The sequence below is a fragment of the Camelus ferus genome, chromosome 7, assembly GCF_009834535.1.
Source record: "Camelus ferus isolate YT-003-E chromosome 7, BCGSAC_Cfer_1.0, whole genome shotgun sequence".
NCBI classification, from domain to species: domain Eukaryota; kingdom Metazoa; phylum Chordata; class Mammalia; order Artiodactyla; family Camelidae; genus Camelus; species Camelus ferus.
In genome coordinates, this window is record NC_045702.1 from 49,929,782 (window position 1) to 49,943,065 (window position 13,284).

At 35.4% G+C, this 13,284-nt stretch overlaps 1 protein-coding gene across 6 annotated transcripts in view; it reads right to left on the reverse strand.

Annotated features, from left to right (window-relative positions):
- The window catches only part of HDAC9 (histone deacetylase 9), a 644,065-nt gene that overhangs the window by 460,867 nt on the left and 169,914 nt on the right, over positions 1–13,284 (reverse strand). For 5 of the 6 annotated variants that reach the window (XM_032483885.1, XM_006190149.3, XM_032483888.1 and 2 more), the window contains one exon: positions 2,124–2,186. In XM_032483885.1, the coding sequence (XP_032339776.1) occupies positions 2,124–2,186 (63 nt within the window). Of the gene's footprint in view, positions 1–2,123; positions 2,187–2,591; positions 2,942–13,284 lie in introns of those variants that run through there. The other variant, XM_006190145.3, reaches the window with a different exon arrangement.

Here is a 13,284-nt window from a genome sequence, read left to right on the forward strand (position 1 = left end):
CACCAGCGTCCCTTTCAATTCCCCCTACACTTACATACCCGAAATTTGCTGCATATTAGAACTGTTCAGGATTTTAAAAATCCCCATACCCAGGCAGTTTCTCATACCATTTATATCAGAAACACTAGGTGTGGACCCCAGGAATCAGTAGGTTGCAAAATACTTCTGATGAATCCACCTTTGAGAGCCACTGCCTCAAGTACATAAGACTAGGGGAATTAAACTTAACAGTGCATTACATTAAACAAAATAAAATGTTACAGGACATGGCAGGAAGAATGCAAATGTTTTTAAGTTTCAAATTTTAAAAATAAATAGAAATTGGAGTTTCCTTATTTTTATACCAGACAGGTTTGGGAGTTGATGTCAATTGACATCACTTTTCATTTAATAGCTGGTGCTTAAATGTTGCTTCCTGTAAAACTGACAATAGCACAGTCTCAAGTGCTTCCTTGCTTGAAAATATTGTTGATTTGTATAAAAATCATTAAATGTCAGAAAATGACAATGCCAACTGAAATCGGGGTGAATTTACATATGATTATCAAAGACACTGAAAAACAGTGAAGCTTGCAAACACCTGTAGCAAGATTCAGCGCCAGCACTGTCACTGCTTGAAAGGCACAGCTTTGTTTCCACCATGTGAAAGAAACATTAAACTTGTTAACAGAGATAAGGACTAAAAGTATAAACTGCAGTACCAAAAAGATCTCTAAAATAGTAATTTCAATAGTTGATTGATATTTAAAAACTAAAATGCTAAATTAAATGACCAGTTCCATCAGAGACGCACCAGCTGACCCCTCCCCAAGCTTTTGTCAACTTTATAGACACAAAGATAACAAACTGTACTGAAATTCTGGTACTTTTGCTTTAGATAAGCAGACACTACTAAATAATATAATTTCTGTCACTTAAGTATAAACACACCAAATTGTACAAAATTGACATTTTATTCTGATTTTGTGAAAAAACTGGTTCAACAGAAGGATCTTAATCATCATAACTAACCAAGGTTTAAAGAAAACTTGCTTCAAACATAGATGCAGAGATGAGAAGGTGTTCAATCCAAAAACAGACATCTTGCCAACCTGTGGAATATTTCCTTCCCATCTAGCTCTACTAAGTAAATGCTGCTTTATGTTACATTCTTATCATGGAAATCTAGGTGATCTATAATTATGATTAAGCCCACAGAGGAACGCAGAAGATGTGAGGGAGAACTTGAAGCCAGTTTAGATCAAAACATGCAGGAGAACCAAAACAAAAAGTCCCCCAAGCTTTATGAGCTAGCTGTAGGGAATAAATATGAAAAACAACAATTACAAGTAAGTGCTATTGCCTAGAGAGTCTGCTCTTGGAACAAATAGAAATTGATAAAGCTGACAAGCTTCATCTCCCATCAGCACAAGCACCGACACAGAGAAATTAGAAATGGGAATCTGTTTCTGTTATTCTTTAAAACACTGCACCTGCATATAACACCTTTATGTGTGTGTTACGCCATCGCATCTGCCTGACAATGCTAGACTCCCCAAATGTTTTGAAGAAAACGAAAATAACCATCTGCTAATAATAATTTTATCTCATCCTAAGTAGTTTCATTTTGGGCTGATGAGAAAAAGCCACATAAAACTACCTTCACAACTCCTGTAGCAAACACATTTCAGAAGGTAGGTCTATAAATAGACGTGCTTCTGTATGCACACTGTAAATAAAAAATCATCAGGCTAGAGGAGGCTGCAATTTAAACTGGAGCCCCAATATGAACTTACCTGATTTTTAAAGTCCCATCAGAATACGCTTACAATCAGTAGAGACCTCCTTTTCCTAGCTGCAGAGTAAGGCAAAACACCCCCAACTACATTTTACTTATCTCAGTCCCAACCTTCATCAGAAGCTTTGCGATTTCATTCAGAAGCAGCCTGTCCCTGGGCAGACTGAATATGCACAGAGACAGTAATGGAAGGGATCTAAGTTAAACCCTACAGACGCACCAAGAAAATAGCAACATCAACACCAAAAAGCAGCAAACCCTTCAGCGAGGTGCTTTTCTTAGCTCCATTTCCCAAGTCAGCTCCCTTTCACACGGAAAATGTTTCAGTTATGAAAAAGGATCTTACCTGAGCTGATCATACTGTGCATTCTCTGCTGAGCCAAGAGCTGCTCGCGTCCCGCCACCCCATCTGAAGAAAAACACGAGTCAGTCTCGTAAATTGTCTGCAGCATATTCCAATCACTTACTTCAGCTCCATGAAAGATTCATCACTGCTCCGTGCACGGGCCCCAGGAGCTACCCTGGCCAGTCCTCCCTCCTCCCCGAGGAAAAGCAGCAGAGGATCAACTTCGACAATGATTTCCTTTCTGTTAATATGGACACACACTTTTCAAAAGACCTGGACCCTTGTCCTCTGTTACCAACCTGTGTACAAAGCAGAAAGGAGCAAGTGGATGCTATAGCTCTCTGGAGTTTAGGCTATCCCGGAAACTAAAAGCAGGTGGGCAATAGGAATGTGCTTCAGGGTTATGGCTTTGTCAGAATAAGTAGAAAAATATTAACTCTACCCACGAGAAAAAGAAACTAATTAAACCTGGCTTATAGTTCCTCAGGCTGCTAGAGTTTCGTTGCAAGAACCGTCAGTCCTGCAAGTGGCTTCAGCCGGTGCCCTTCTCCTATCTGTTTGTGTGTGTCTCTTCCCCCTCTCTGGTCTCTCTCAGCTCAAGTTGGCTAAAGCTAGTGATAATCCATTTGCATATGAATCAACAACAGCATGGCCCACAGGCACAGAAATAGAACAATGGTCGGCCTGAGCCAAAAATAGGTCAAGCATGGCCGAGTGATTGGAGCCTGCATTAATGCATTTAAAAATACCCCAGCAAACCCAGCTGTCCAGCCTCTATCTTTCAAACCATAATTCTCTATTGCAGGGCCTTAAAAGCAATTAACTCTTTCCTCCCTCCAAGCTTGCTTTACACACTGTGTTTCCAGACTGGCGATTTGCTTCCAAAGAAAGGAAGGGAAAAAAAAAATTAAGAATCATAATTCTAAGAGGGCAAATGCACATACATTTAATTTCATTTTATTTTTGTACTATGTGTTTTTGGAAGAGCAAGGAGAGAAGTGCAGAGCTCTGTATTGGTTCTAAAATAATACTGGAAGCTTTTGCTCATAATGTGGTTTCTGCCTCACCCACGCACAGCAATCCTGGTGTTCTATTTTTGTTGCCTGTTTCTCTGGCTACACTGCAGTTGGCTGTAGCACTAGAAGCTTTTCTGCCTTCTAGTTTCAAGACTGACAGGAGATTTAGTAGAGGTAGTTTCGGAAAACAAGCACACCCTAGAATAAAATGTTTATGGAAGACTGGCTTGATTTTTCACTAGGTCTTTATGCAAGGCAATTGTCCATTTCACAAATCTTAATGCTAACTTAGTATCACCTATCAATTTTATTACATTCAGTCTCTATTATATCTAAATTAAATACACACACACACACACACACACACACACACACACACACATACACACATACACATACAGCTTAATCCTAAAAATGTTCCCTCTGTTTCTACCTCTCAGGCTAAATTCAATTTTTCCTGCAAAAGGGAAAAAGAAAGTGTCGGTACTTTCTTATAGATGGATGCACAATTACTAAATATATGCACCTGTGGATCAATAAGTAAATATGGTCAGTCCCCAACTTGGAACACCCTGCATTCATCTCTGCATTGGTTGTTTGAAATACAAACCTCACTTTCCTATAGAAATCACATTTATAATAGTTGAGGAATTCCCAGAATAAGACACATTGTGGAATTCACCTGTAAATGAGCTATAGTATACTGCACTAAAAATCCTGTAGCCTCTGGTGTACACTTAGAACATCATTTCTATATTAGAAATAAATTCTGCATCACAAATTGAGTTACTAGCATCTAGCCACTCCCAAGGGCAAACCCTAAAGTGAAAATCCACTGGTCATAGTAGCTCTTCTCCCTTTTTTAAAGTAGATCGGCAAGAAAATGTAATTCCAAAGGCATTAGTAGAAAATGGCTCTGAATTTTCCTTCTTTCATAGATTAACTCCTACTTATTAAGCAATTATCTTTGGACCAAAAAAAAATTACAAATTTTTTAAAGTTGTTACAAACTACATTTGACTTAAGCTAAACAAGAAAAACCTTATATTCCTTTCAGTGGAAAAACTGTTTTAATTCCATCTGATATTACAAGTAAACTTTCACTCAGTTAAGAAACTGGTGTATAAAATTCAAGGGGTGGAAATCCTGTGGATCTGGCAATTTACTTCAGGGATTATGTAACCAACCGTAGCTTTTTAGACCTAGGAAGAAATTTAGAGATTGCCTACAATGGTGTCTAAACTCTCTGTCCCCCAGGATGCCAAGGCACCTGCGAGGTAACTCACAGTGTTCTTCGGAAGAGGTTCTTCCCCCAACCAGGGCAGACTTACTTTTATCTGTTTACATTCGAGTATGTAAGATTTCTTTTGAACAATGACTACTCATATAATGCAAAAATCAAGAAAAAATATGGTGGATGATTACAGTGATGCTAAGTCTAGTACTAGACTTGAAATAATTTTGTTATATATAGATAGCAAATCATGATGCTGTGCACCAGGAACTAACATAGTATTATAGGTTAATTATACCTCAAAAACAAACTCATTAAAAAAAAAAAAAGAACAGATTTGTCATTACCAGAGGTGAGGGGTAGGAAAAAGAAATGGATGAAGGTGGTCAAAGGTATGTTTCCAGTTATAATATATATATTATAACATGTAAGATACTAGGGATGTAATGTACAACATAATACATATAATTAACAGTGCTCTATATTATATATGAAAGTTAAGAGAGTAAATCCTAAGAGTTCTCTTCACAAGGAAAATTTTTTTTGCTTTTTCTTTTATTTTGTGTCTAAATAAGATGATGAATGCTCACTAAACTTACTGTAATCATTTCATGATGTATGTAAGTCATTATGCCATACCCCTTAAACTTAGGTAGTGCTGTATGTCAATTATATCTCAATAAAGCTGGAAAGAAAAAATAACTGAAATCCACGTACGTAGTACAAATGTTCTTTCTCTTTTACACATAAAGAAAGTAAAGAGAATTTCTGAGAGTTAAAAAGGATGCAAAAGTACTGTCTGATGGAGTTACGGCTAAAGAGATTTGTTTTGTCTCTAACAGGTAGTCTAACCAAGTAGGTCCAGCATTCATGTTCTCAAATCCACCATCTTATCCCTTAGAATGCAAATAATTATCTTAGATATTCAGAATAAGCTTTAATATTACCTACTGATGAAAAATAGAAGCACTGTTTATTGTCTCAGAGTGGTTTGAAACAGAATATATAAAACTAGTGGTAAACACATGAGAGAGACAACAAAAATCCTAGTACAGATCTTCCTTGACCCAAGATGGGGGTGACTTCCTGATAAAGCCCAAAATGGAAATATCATTAAATCAAAATGCATTTAATACACTTAACCTACCAAACATTGTAGCTTAGCCTAGCCTACTTTAAACATGCTCAGGCTTACATAAGCCTACAGTTGGACAAAAGCATCTAACACAAAGCCTATTTTATAATCAAATATTGAACATCTCATGTACTCGATTGAATCCTGTGCTGAAAGTGAAAAACAGAATGGTTGTGCAGGTACAGAATGGTTGTGTGATGACTGAGGTTGACTAGGAGCTATGCTCCTTGCTGCTGCCCGGCGTCTTCAGGGAATATGAAAAGGCATATCACTAGTATGGGAAAAGATCAAAATTCAAAGTAAGGTTTCTTCTGAATACATTATCATTTTTGCACAACAGTAAAGTCAAAAACTGTAGATGGAACTGAAACTGTACATAATGATCAGTCAAATCCATTTCACCTGCCTTCACTGATCAAGATTGTTTTAAGATTTGCATGTCCTCCAAGGGCACGCAGCCTAAACAATAAGATGTTTGCCTGAGTAGTTTTCTAGGAACTTGGAGTCAGCTGTGTGTGGTCAGAGTGAGCTGGTTAAAACTGGAGAGGATCACGGACCCTTAAACAGGCATGCCGGGTGCCTGCTAGGTGACCTTTTGAACATGCAGAAACCTGTAGCTTAGTTACACCTGTGCGAATTGACAGTTACCACACCTTTTCTCAATCACCTTCCACGCTCCCCACTTTCCCCCCGCTCCCCAAGCCTCAGACCACCCTGCTTCTTTATTCCTTACCCCATCAATATTCCTAGCCCTTTGCCTTCAGGGAGGTGGATCTGGGGTTTGTTCTCCCATCTCCTCACGAGGTCGGTCACCTTTTGAGTAAGCTGTCTATTTGCTGCAAACCTCCGGTGTTTCAGCATTTTGGCTCATTGTGTGTATAGGGCAGGATGAACCTGGTTCAGCAACAGAACCATCAAGCTTGGGGACCATCTGTATTGACATAATATATATCTTTTGTTGTTTTACATGTAAATTATACCCTCAAACTACAATTTATAAAAGTATTCTCCAAGCTTTTATAATCATGAAAAATAAAATAAAATAAAACTCCAATAGAGCGAGTTAGTAACAATCCATTTCTCAGAGGTTCCAGGACAGGGTATTCCATATAAAATAGTATAAATAATCGGTCTTCTTCATGTTGACCAAGTTATTTAACTTGAGGTTTATTTATATTTCATCCCTGCATTCTTCCAGCATTTTTATTGTCATTAGCAGTCTTGTCTTTCAACTTTTGATAATGAAAACTTAGTTTAGAGTAAAAAGACATTGGACACATAAAATAGATAACACTGGTTTCTGGGAGCTAAAAATAGCATCATTAAAACCTCCACCAAGTATACTGATCACCATAGTTCTGTTATCCAAGAGCTTAAATATTAAGAATGTTGAGGTAATTCTTCTCACATCATTGCAACGATGTCGGTAAAAAAAATGTGACTAGATTCTTTCTGGGTATTTATAAAACCAGTTTTACTGACTAGGGAAAAATACATTAAATTTTATGTTACAAGAACTGTAACAAGCTAATATGAATGCCAGGCTAGAATAGATGGACAGTTTTTAAAATGTCAGTGTAATCAATTTTAATTCAATTTACTAAACATTTTGAAAATTGATCTGAATATTACATTTTACATTTATTTAAATAATAAGTGAAAAAGAATAGGAAAAAAAACCAGGTTCCCAGTTTAATAGAAAATCAGCATGGGAACTGAATCCTAATGCAAAATGTCATTCAAAAGTAATTATGATAATTCCAATTCTTTTTATGGGCATATAGGCAAAACAGATTTTTTTAATTAAACATTTAGATTCAACTTTAACTAAAAATTTAAATTATAGATTAAAAAAATCTATGGCATCAAAATATTTCCATAAATATCTTCAGTCATCTAGATGACTGAAGACTCACCTGGAAAAAAGCAAAGAAGAAAGTATAACCTGACTTATTCAATGATAATAATTCATCCTCTGTTCATCTGTAATCAAGCACAGATCTTTCATGCAGTACCAAATACTATGGTTCTAGAATCTAGAGACAGAATAAGATTTAAAACTTGTTTGCCTGAAGTACTAAATTGTGCTTTACAGAAAAGCTACAGGTTACTCCCCAAGGGCTATAAGGCCTCCATTCACTCTCTTACTCATGTTGCTGCTTCTTCTGTCCTCACACTTCTCACACTATTGTCACAGCATTGAAGTTATATACATTGCCTGCAGGCAACAGACTTGACTCCCTAGACCACCACCTCCACACCAGTAACAGGAAAGAGAGGGAAAGGACAGTGTACTAATTTTTATTTTGAACTAAGTAGCTTATTCATCTGAATTTTCTCTCTCTTGGAGAAACATCATCAATTCTTATTAAACAGTGGATACTCAATTTATGAGTGATTCTTCTGTCCTATAACAACCCAATTGGCTACCAAACAGTCTTCAGATAAGGAATCTTGACTGGACCCAAAAGGTATGAGAAAACACATCAGCAATGAAATTGCAGGGAAACTTTCATATGAAAACTAAACAACAACATCAACAAAAACTCTAGAATTGTTGGCCTTGCTTTGATGGAAAATAATTTCTTCCCTAACTGTTCCCTTTAAATTGGATGTGTTGATCCAGGATTTATTCCACTTTTAGGGGATTACAGAGCATCAGGATCACCTGGGCACTTGTTAGAAATGCAATGTATTGGGCCAGAACCACTAAATGAACTCTGGGGGGAATCTGTATTTTACAAGCCCTCCAAGTGATTCTGATGCACAATAAAGTTTGAGAACCAGTAGATAAGATTATCCTGTCCAAAGCAATGATTAGATGGCTAGAGATATAAATAGATTATTTTCAGGGGTCCAATTTCATATTAGGTATTATTATTAGAGAACAGTTTTTCAAAATGATAATAATTAAACTAGTAACAGCCTGAAGAAGACCATTAACATTTGAGGTATGAAAGACTGAAGAGGATCATCCTGAAAAAGATTGTCTAGTTTGCAGATGAGACCATCATTATACAATTAAGGTGTGCACTGCTTTTCTCCACTAAGCCGCATTGTTCTAGGTTCAGTTTTTCTGAGTATTTGCCAGTTGCACATGAACTCCTTTATGCAGAACTCAGAACAGCCAGACCGGGAGAAGAAAGCAACATGATCATGCATAGCCCTGTAATTACAGGGACAAGTAAAACTTAACGGCCTTTTAATAGAATCAGGGGAAGATTGTTTTTTCTATGAAAGTTAGTCACTCATATATTGAACATTTACTATTTTACAACCACCATTGCAAGTCCTGAGGATAAATGCATGCAAGAATGACACAGCCTCTACTTTGATGGAATTTTTAGTTTTAAAGGAAAGACAGTTTAAGGCAATTACTATACAGTTTGATAAGAACCTATAACTCTAGATTTTATTTCAATATTCCTTGAATTTTAATTTATAACCAAGGATTGAAAAATTAATAAACCTTTCAAGGTTATTATAAGGATTACAGAGAATCATACCATACCTGGCAAATAGGCATTCAATAAATGGTAGCTATTTTTATTAGAATGTCTAATAATAAACACATCCTATGGACTTCTAATTCATAATTATTAAAATACTTGAAAACTGTTACTCATCTATTTCTCTAAGGAACTATATAAATTCTAAAGAGAATCATGTATTTGATTAAACATTTAGTTCCTTTCCCATAATTATAGAAGCTTTATTCAGCCAATTAAAATAATTTTACTTCTTGTTATATCACCAGAGCTTAGTATAACGCCATAGTATGTCACTAGATAAACATTTGGCTATAAATAAGTGATTCCTTCTCCAGAGTATCCTATTAAGTGACTAATGATCTGGTCCAAGTCATTAACATAATGTTCAACATCTAATATTTCACTGTTACTCATTTTACCATTTACTTGTTAAAATCTCAATAGTTATTTTCAAATCAATATAAATCACATTTTTTAAAAGCTAAGTGCACATCTGAAAAAAGAATCTTTTGTCAGAATCAAGTGCAATTCAATTGCACTTTCTTTTTTTTTTTTTTTTTCATTTCTTTTCCTTGCCTTGTTGCTGTTTCATAGGATAGAATAACCAGTGAAAAGGTCAGACATCAGACTGTAGCAGAAATAATCTCACATAGATTCCTTAATGTGATCATCATCTTGTAGGACAATCTGAGTGAACAAAGTATTCAAATACTTTTCTTGTGAAGTATCAAAGATATTGGCACTAAGAAATTAATATAAAAATGCAAGTGTAGCTCCATTTTATAATAATGGATCTAGTAACTACAGTGATGGCAGAGCTTCTAAAAGAGTGGTTATCAACTGCATTGGCTAGTATTCACATGCTCTAATTTTAATTGGCGAATTTCATTGATGATACCATTTTGACTCAAAATTCTGAAATATATTATAGTGTCAGACTCAACTTTCCCTGCAAAAGTCACTTGAGAAACTTATAACACAATATTTTTGTGCTTTGTATATACAGTATATCTGGGACTCTAAAACTAGTATTTCACAAATTTTGCATTAGTGTATATACTAATATGCCTGAATGTAAATATCAGTACACATCAACCAGAAATCTTTGTCTTTGCTTTAAATGGCATGTAATGTTTCACACTGATAATAAAGCACCATCTTCTCTTTTTAATAGCATCTACCTTAAAATACAAACCAACCTTGACTCACCAATACTGGGTTTGCCAAACTATGTACATACAGGGTATTTATAAGACCAGAAACTCTTAGCAAAAATCTTAGTTTAAAATTAAAAATGCTATTTTTGGCTACAGGGCTATGAAAATAAAAATTCTGGGAGAATTCCGGTTAAGTAAAATTAGCATTCTGATCTTTGCTACTTAGTATGCCTCAAATTTTTAATTTTACATTATTCCACAGAGTGTGTTTCCTTCTTGTGTAGCTGCACCTTTAATATTTATCATTTGGAAATAAATGGGATTCTGATCACCAAAAATTAATAGTCATATTTAGCATATGGATTGATACTACATTTGAGAGCTGTAATAAGAATAATTTCCACACGCCAATAAAAGTATAGCAGACATCAGAAATTCAACCAAGAAACATTTCTTGCTACAAAGGTCAAGTTGATACTTACAATACCAAACTATTACCTATCCCTAAGTTAAATCAAGAGAATGCCAGGATGCTTACTTCTGAAAATAGCAACAGCTTTTTTTTAATGTTGCAAATAAATTCAGACTTCATAATTTGACCTTGTTGGGTGTCAACTACTAAATTTAAGAAATAGCAAGTACCCAAAACATACTTATTTTTGACTGATCAAAAATGTTACAGCAATGGCATATAATTAAAGTACAAACATTTAAAATTGGTCATATCACTGAGTTCATCAGACATACCATGGGTATGGAATCTTCCCTATTTCAAGACTCTTATTTCAGTTCCAAGAACAGGGAACCATGGCCTCCAATGCCATTCATGTTCTGACCACACTCTGACTTAGGAACTTAATCCTTTATTTTCCTTTTGAAACGTCAGGAACATACACAATTCCTTGGTACTACCCAATACAATTTCTTGGTTCTACCCACACAAATCATTCTTCCGTGCCTTTGCACACTGTCCAGCCGAACGATAAGCACTTTATATGTGTTGATTACATGGATATATGTGGAATAAAATTTTGGAAACTTTAGCAATTCTTCCCATACTCTGAAGGCTCTCCTTGGCTGTGTCTAGCGGCCAGCCTGGCTCCTGCTGCAGTTATTCCACAGGATGCAGTGACATGACTCTTCTAAAAACATCAAAGCTCTAATCAAAAGACGTTCCACTTTACATTCTCATTGACTTGAAGAGTTCCTTTTCAGTTTTAAAGAGATCCTACATGGTCTAGGCCTTTTGAAGAAGGGGCTTTATGTTCCTGTATTTTCTAAATGAAACAGAGATACATTCTGAAAACTGTGGAAACTTCAGCTTCAGATAGAAATTTATATTTGATTCATGAGAACCATGGAATCTCTTTTATAGGAAGGGCAACTACATAACATTCTAAATAATGTGACTTATTGGGTGGAGAAGCAGCTCTGGACTCAGACAGAATTAGGCTTGAATTCTGTCTCTTTCACTTATTAGCCAGTTATGAATTGTATAGCTTAGATAAGTCACTTGAAGTTTGTAAGTCACAATTCCCTCATCTTCAAAATGGGATTATTAACATCTGCTTTGCAATGTTGCTTTAATATTTAGAAATAGTGAATATAAAATTCCTACCATTATGGCAAGGACATAAAAGTTACTCAGTACACTGTAGTTATTATAATTATAGCACATTATTAATATATATCAAGAAGTGAATAGCTGAGGGCCTACTTAGATTTCTATATTCTGAAGTAAGATAATTCCTATATCTCAAGATCAACTGTAACTCTGTAAACAGAATATAAACATCATTAGTTTCTGCTGTTTCCTAAAGGGAAAAAATGAGCATATATAAGTTAGATAAGAAAAATCAGAATGGAAATTCTCATCATGTTAATATCACTCTCCAGGCTGATAAATAAACCATGTGCTTTCAACAACTCACTGATTCCTAAGTGCCAAATGCAAAATGGAAATAATGAACAAGAAGGTGACTAGTATACACTAAGATATTTTCTATGTTTACTTTGTAAGGTCAAGTTGGATACTTCAGTATGAGGAACAGAGATTAATAACAGCACTCACATGACACACAGGACCTTCACTGGGTACACCTAATTACATCTGTGCTTGTCATTTAATTGAAACCTAGGGATATCTTCAATCCACAATGCGTTCCCCTCAGCTAATGTTTTCATTCCAGATGGCAGGGACTGTCTATTTAAAAATCAATAAACTAACATTAGTAATTTCATCTGAAGCAATAACAACCTGTTTTTTTGTAATGAAGTTGGGACTGTTGTCTTCTTATTTTGGCTGCATCTGAAGGGAATTTTCAAAAGTACTTCCTATAAGTAGAAGGAACCATTTGGAAGCCAAATTCACTTATTTTAAAGTCAAGACCTTATTTTGATTAAAATTAATTATTTTTTGACTATTTAAATTATGACTAAGTAGTGAGTTGATGGAACACAGCCTAGTTAAAGAAAACTAAAGTCTACGAGCAATTAATGTTTTCAGTACGAAATGGAAGAGAATTCTCAAACACAGTTTAGTGTCTCCTCTTTATAAAGCTAGGGAGAAAATATTAGTAGGAAATAACATTTAAAACCCTCAGGTATTACGTTTCGTTTAAAATATGTACCTCAACTTAAAACAAGATCAACCATATAGAACACTACATGAAAAAATAAAAACTTAAACCAATATAGGGGATGAGAAATGAGGTCCCATAATTACTCTCAAGACTTAAGCCCCAGTTACCCAGGGCTGGTAATTAGCAAAACAGCTAAGATGGCTACTTTTGTGTTTCATGGTATAACACCTAGAGCCATATTTTCAATAGCAAGTCTAGGGCTGACCTAAAGTAGTCTTTTTGCTATTTGCAAATGAATCATGGATTATCATGACATCTCAAGAATGTTTGAATCATTAAATAGTAGAGTATATTGGCTTTCAGACATCTAAATGTATATCAGATCAGCTCAGGAGAACAAGATTAAGGTGATACTAAAAAATTTGAATCTGTGTACTGGAGTATAATGTATAGGCAGTCATGATAACAGCTTTTTTTATAATAAAATCTATTAACTTTGAACTTTTAACAGAATTGCCAATGTAGCATCAGTCTTAGACAATTTGA